Consider the following 7031-nt stretch of genomic DNA (forward strand, 5'->3'; position numbering starts at 1 on the left):
TAATCATAATCACAGCTTGAACCACGTGGCGGTAAACCTGGTGACTCGTGAGCAAAGGTGACAGAATTAGAGCTAATAAAACTAAGGCTAATAAGAGCAACACATCCCAAAACAAAACATGGAAACAGCCTCACAAATACTGCTTCTAACCCTTTCTAATTACTCCTTCTAATCCTTAATACAGAAACACAAAATTAACCTTACTTAAAGCTACACTCTGTTTCCAATATCCAAAAATACAAAGATAGATTACTCAACATTGCCCCCGTTTCCTGACAGTGTGAAAATATTTGCCTCAAGAGGGATGTCAGTGCTGGAAATTTCCCTTTTACCCAAGACGCCAGGATAAAGGGCTGAGGCCATTATCTAGTATCAAATACCATTAAAGTTGGAAAGAATAGGAGAGCTATGAAAATGAATCTGGAATAGTGATTGACGGTAGTGGTTAATGCAAAACATATGATATCCATTCAACCACTCGTTATGTTACCCCCTGCATTGGTTTTGATCGCCTGACGGAGTCGGAGAGAAATTTTCCAGATCCATTTTCCTTTATTAGCCTTGGGTGGGGTTTTCATAGAATCTGAACAATGCAGATGGAGGCCACTCGGCCCATTGAGTCTGCACCAGCCCTCCGAAAGAGCATCCCACCTAGTAGCCCTAGCACAGTGGTTAGCACCGTTGCCTACCCCGGGTTCAATTCCCGGCTTGGGTCACTGTCTGTGCGGAGACTGCACGTTCTCCCTGTGTCTGCGTGGGTTTCCTCCAGGAGCTCCAGTTTCCTCCCACAAGTCCCGAAAGATGTGCTTGTTATGTAAATTGGACATTATGAATTCCCCCTCAGTGTACCCGAACAGGCGCCGGAGTGTGGCGACTAGAGGATTTTCACAGTAACTTCATTGTAGTGTTAACGTAAGCCTACTTGTGACAGTAATAAAGATTAATATATTCCCACCTAACCATTTCTGGACTGAAGGGGTAATTTAGCATGGCCAATCCACCTCACTTGGACTGTGGGAGCACCCGGGGGGAAGCCACGCAGACACGTGGAGAATGTGCAAACTCCACACGTACAGTCACCGGAGGTCAAAATTGAATATGGGTGGGCAGCACGGTAGCGCAGTGGTTAGCATTGCCCCCTCACAGCACCGAGGTCCCAGGTTTGATCTCGGCCCTGGGTCACGGTCTGTGTGGAGTTTGCACATTCTCCCCGTGTTTGCGTGCGTTTCGGCCCCACTACCCAAAGATGTGCAGGGTAGGTGAATTGGCCATGCTAAATTGCCCCTTAATTGGAAAAACATTTCTTTTTAAAGAAATGAATGTGAGTCCCTGGCACTGTGAGACAGCAGTGTTAACCACTGTGCCACCATACCACCATTTCCTTTTTCTTGTCTGTTCCGGATTACATTGTTAGGAGGAGGGACAGAAGTGGCTGATCCCAATGCATCATGATGGGTGAAGCCGGCTTGATAGACCAATTGGTCTTTCCTTGGCCGTGAATTTCATATGTTTGTATTTCTGCAATTGGATTGACAGGTTTCATACCATTGACAAAGTCAACATTACTCACGTGAGTTTTAAAAGTCTGTTAATCAGAACAGTGCGGAAACAACAGAAAGAAAAGATGACAATCATATCATATCTTATTGACGGAAAATAATAGAAATCTTAGTGAAGACTCAGGGAAGGATCATGAGAATGATGTCTAGGCTCAGGTTTTTTTAGCTACCAGGACAGGCTTAAAGGATTTTCCTGGATGAGTGCAGCTCCAATAACATTCAAGACCATCCAAGACAAAGTGGTTCACTTGACCGACGGCCTATCCATCAAATTAAACATACACTCCTTCTACCACCAGCGCACAGTGGCTGCAGTGGGTACCATCTACAAAATTCCCTGCAGCGACCCTTCATGGCTTCTCTGGCAGCAACTTCCAATCCCACAATCCTACCAAATAGAAGGACAAGGACAGCATGTATGGGGGAACACCACCCCTTGCAAGTTACCCTCAGTCGCACAACTGACTTGACTTGGACATATAAGCTACCATTCTTCATCGTTGCTGGGTCAAAATTCTTGACTTTCCTACCAAATAGTGCTCAGGGCCAATCGCGCAGGAGCGTGTGAACTCCAGCCAATAGGGAGTTTGTGCGGGGTCCTGGGAGCAGGACCCCAGGCAGTGTGGACCTGTTATATTGTGTTCTGTGGTTGTTACTTAACTGCCTTTGTCTTTCACCAATAAACCCCTTTGTTAACTACTGAAAGTCTCCAATGTGTGTCTCGAGCCACCACTATATGATTCAATATTTTAAAATGATGGTGGGAAAAGATTGTGTTTGGGTGGATTGGTTATCTGAGCTTGATTGGAATTGGAGAATAAAGAAGCATTCCTATAAATATGAAACCAAAGAATTCGATTAGACGCTATCAAATATTCCCTTTCACGGTGTTATCAACCTCTGAAATAGATTACCAATATGTGCATTAAACATTGATTTACTGCAGTTCTTCAGATGGAAGATGGACAAGTTCCTGAATTTCAAGGACACCTTAAGCTATCGAAGGTTGGGGAAGGGTACCTGCAACTATTGTGGCTCCTGGAGCCTGCTCGATTCCATTAGAACATCTGAACAGGATCTTGTACACACACTTGAGGGCAGGAACGCTCTCATTTTCACATGTTCTCTGAAAGACGGCATCTCTTACAATGCAGCACTCCCTCAGTACTGCATTCCAGTGTTGGCCTTGATTCTGTGCTCAAGGTCTCTGACTCAGAGAGATGAAAGTGCTGGCCGTGAGCCAAAGCTGGCACCATCCATTCTAGCAAGCGTCTCTCCAGGAACTGGCAATGAATCCTCGTCAATTGTTTCGGCTTACCTGGAAGGGGGCTAATGTCAATTGCAGAGAGCCTGACAGACCAGCTTAAAATAAACTCATTGTAGATAGAGGATGAATCTTGCAGGTTGTCTGACGCAACAGTCTGTGTCTGTTCCTATTCATTTTGTCTTCAATCTAAAATAACCATGTTCCCTCTTACCTTTTTAATTGTGCACCCCATTACTTTTCCTAGGTGGCATTTCACATCTTGCCGTACATGGGGCGCAACGACCACACCGTGTCTGAGAACATCAAGTACATTGTGGACAAGTGAGTGTTTGCAGCAAAAAGGACCTTGTCAACTCCCTGGCCGACAGGCTCAAGAAGCACGGGGCAGTAGATTGGGCAACCAGAAATGGAGATTAGAGGGGAGAGGAGGATGACATTTGATCCCCATCAAGCAATCTCGTAGTGAGCACTTCGCACTTGGTTGGAAGACGCTTTGCAGTGGAGAATATAAACCAGGGTTTATCTTTGCATTCCAGAATGATCATGGAATAGTGAGCCATTTCAGCAGATGAGAACAGGATCCAACAATATGGTCCAGCCAGATCTGGAGGTGGAAGGCTCAAACAGTTGTCCACCATGTCCTTTCAACTCTGCGCCTTGGACTTACGAGAGCAGAGATGAGGGTCATACCAGAGAAACAGTAAGAGAGAGAGTAATGTTTTATGGGGACTAGCGCAGTAAAGATGAAGGTGAGTGTGCAATTGAGCAAAGCAGTAACTGCAGAAATGATATGACAAATGGACCAAAGACAGCTGGGATTTTTAAAGTGCAGTTCTAAATGAATTGGGCGATAGATTTTCCAAAGGTGGATATAAAAGGGAGTGAACTCAGAGGAGAGCGATCATGAAGTGTTGAGATGGAGGTTTCAATCAGCAAGAATGAGAAGTTCAGTGCAGATGAGGAAGGAAAGGGAGGAAAATTGCTCAGTGAGAAACTTTTAATTACAGAGCATATCATAAGTACTACAGTGTATTATGCTTTGAAACTGCTAGTTATGAGCAGAAATATAGTGCCCCAATATCACATAATTTTGAATGCCAAGGACATCATTAGAATAAAAGATGAGTTACTCTGAGTAGAATGTAACACATGATGGAATTTTCCTCCGAATACGGTGGCACAGTGGTTAGCACTGCTGCCTCACAGCGCCAGGGACCCAGGTTCAATTCTGCCCTCCGGTGACTGTGGCGTTTGCACTTCCTCTCCGTGTCTGTGTGGATTTCCTCCGGGTGCTCCGGTTTCCTCCCACAGTTCAAAGATGTGCAGGTTAGGTGGATTGGCCATGATAAATTGCCCCTTAAGTGTCCAAAAGGTTAGGTGAGGTTACTGGGTTACAGGAATAAGGTTGGGGCCTGACCCTAGGTAGGGTGCTCTTTCAGAGAGTCAGTGCAGACTCGATGGACCAAATGGCTTCCTGCAATGTGGGGATTCTGTTTCCACTCAACCATAGTGATAAGAGACTGATAAACACACACCTCACTGTATGATATTTTAAAAGGAACAATTTAGTGGATTATCTTTGGCATTTAATGCTTTGCTCACCACTACCAATCTACAATTACCCCACGAACAGCTCCAAACCCCTATCCCAGCAGTTTCTAATGCAGAAAATGTGACAAGTGATGGCCCATGCAGCCATGTTATGAGCAAGATGGGCAACACTCCCAAAATTCATGATGTAAGCCAGATCTTCCCTGAAGCTTAAATGCTACAACGTCTTGTTGTCTGAGATTTTTGTCCTTTGTGTGTAACTAATTTTTTTTTTGTAGGTATGGGTCTCATTCAACCTTTTACAAGTACAGAACCAGCACAGGAAGGCTATTGCCTATGTTTTACATCTATGACTCCTACCTGACACTCCCGGCTGCCTGGGCAAATCTCCTCACATCCTCAGGATCTCACAGTATCCGCAATACACCATATGATGGTGTGTTTATTGGGCTGATAGTGGAGGAGAAGCACAAGCAGGACATCCTGGAGTCAGGATTTGATGGATTATACACCTACTTTGCATCCAACGGATTTTCATTTGGGTCGTCACACCAAAATTGGAAGATTATCAAGAATTTCTGTGACAGTAACAACCTGATGTTCATTCCAAGTGTGGGGCCTGGATACATAGATACCAGGATACGCCCATGGAACAATCATAACACAAGGAACCGGGTCAGTGGAAAGTACTACGAAACTGCTCTCCATGCCGCTCTCACGGTGAGGCCAGAGATAATCTCCATCACTTCTTTTAATGAGTGGCATGAGGGCACACAGATAGAGAAGGCGGTGCCAAAGAAGACTGCACAGTACACCTACCTGGACTACCTGCCACATGAGCCAAACTTGTATTTGGAGCTGACGCATAAATGGGCTGAGCACTTTTGCAAAGAGAAAGAACAATGGCTGATGTAAAGGCCTTATAGACAAAAAGCTTCTCCTAAAATACCTACAACTGAATCTCGACTTTTGTTGTTTTAAAAATAGTCACAAGCCTTTTCTGATCCATGAAGTTTACAGAATATGCCTTCAGCAGAACCCTTCACGATTTGTTCTTGCGTGTTTTGTCATATTTCCACACGAGAGTTGAATAACTTGTGTCAACAGGCCTCCAAGGCATTTTAGCTACGTGCCAGTCCCATGGGACCATTCAACTGGTGGTACGTTGTTGAAGTTTTGGATGAGATTTCCGATTGAGATAATGTAATAGCTGGGTTAGAGTAATGTCCACTCTTATCAATGTTCAGCTGCTTGTCAATCCAGTGACAGTGCGCTCTTCGTTGTCCACACCCAACACACGCCCAACTCAGAAATGTTCCAGAAGCTTCCTACGCTAACTGGTACATGTATTTTCTGTAGGGAATTGACTTCCAATGCAAATAAGACATTTCTGCTTTGGGCTACAGTAGGTTACCAGTTCATAAGGAGCACAATCCAATTAATGGCACTATTCAATGATGTAGTTTACAAGTTTGTTCCTTTAGACAAAGTAGAAGTTGAGAATGGTGCATGTCCCATCAGACATTCCCGTTGACCCTCTTTAAATTATCAGAGTCAGCCAATGGTGTTCACTGCTGAAGTACACCATCAAGGGGGAAGCATGTCTGGGTGAGATTCCAGTCAAGGGCAAGCACAAAAACATGTTATAGGATTTTATTCATTCAATGTTTTATGCGATCTGTTTAAGTGATAATGCGCTGCACTAAAAAGCAGTGAGATTGAAATGTGAGATAGTTAAGTAAGATCTTTCTTTCTGCAAATTGGTCCTTCATTTCCTGTCTAATCTTATAGCAGCCAAACAAAAACTATATTCAACATATTTCTCTTTCACCAATTCAAAAAGTTCCAGGCAGCAATTACTGTTGGCTTCAGCTGGTTATCCGTCCTGCCTCAATGGGATTTAGATATCCTAGCACATAAAATACAGTTTAAGATCTATGATTCACTACATACCCTAAATATGGGAGCCGTGGGGAAAGGACAGGCGTTTAAGAGAAAAACTAAATGGACAATAACTTACCTTGGCTATTCTGAAACATCCAGTAATTTTCTTTACACAAAAACATCAGCTACATCTGCCCCTTGGAAGCTGGATGCCCTGGAGAGAAACTTGGGACAAATAGGAGGGCAAGAAGTGAATGTAAAACAAGTACTATGCAGCATTCATCCAACACTATAGCACATCATAGAGCTATGCTTGCACTAAGTTAGGGTGTCAGTGTATGGAAGGCCGTGATCATGATATTGCCCTGAAACAAAGCCAGTGGTAGAGAAGGGCCAAGAGAAACTGACAATGTCGCACTTGTGTATAACTGGAGACAGCCTTTGAGTATGATATGCACACATGTACATATTTAGCTGCAGAAAAATAAAGAATAAAAAGCAAAATGTGTAATTTTGTTGTCTGCAACTTCAGCGTCCTATGTCAGTGTTGTCCAATAGTCACATGTGGCTAATTGGGAATCCAGACATTGACAATTGCATTGAATTTTTAAAATGAACACACCATCGTTGGTCAGTTGATCTGTAATAAGTCCACGGAGGCAGAAGTCCCTTCACCAGAATTCCTTTTATTTACAAAACCAACAGCAGAACAACCATGTGCATTCAGCTTGCTGTTTATATTGGAGTGCAGAGGATCTGACACTCCCTGT

General features: G+C 43.8%; 1 protein-coding gene across 1 annotated transcript in view; it reads left to right on the forward strand.

The window, feature by feature from the left end:
• The window catches only part of LOC140418391 (glycoprotein endo-alpha-1,2-mannosidase-like protein), a 92173-nt gene extending 85408 nt beyond the window's left edge, over window positions 1-6765 (forward strand). Inside the window, exons 3-4 of the mRNA XM_072501872.1 lie at window positions 3071-3147; window positions 4656-6765. Coding sequence (XP_072357973.1) covers window positions 3071-3147; window positions 4656-5292 — 714 coding nt within the window. The 3' untranslated portion in view covers window positions 5293-6765. The remainder of the gene's footprint in view (window positions 1-3070; window positions 3148-4655) is intronic.
• The last annotated feature ends 266 nt before the right edge of the window (window positions 6766-7031 follow it).

Source organism: Scyliorhinus torazame, chromosome 1 (genome assembly GCF_047496885.1).
Source record: "Scyliorhinus torazame isolate Kashiwa2021f chromosome 1, sScyTor2.1, whole genome shotgun sequence".
Lineage (NCBI taxonomy): Eukaryota > Metazoa > Chordata > Chondrichthyes > Carcharhiniformes > Scyliorhinidae > Scyliorhinus > Scyliorhinus torazame.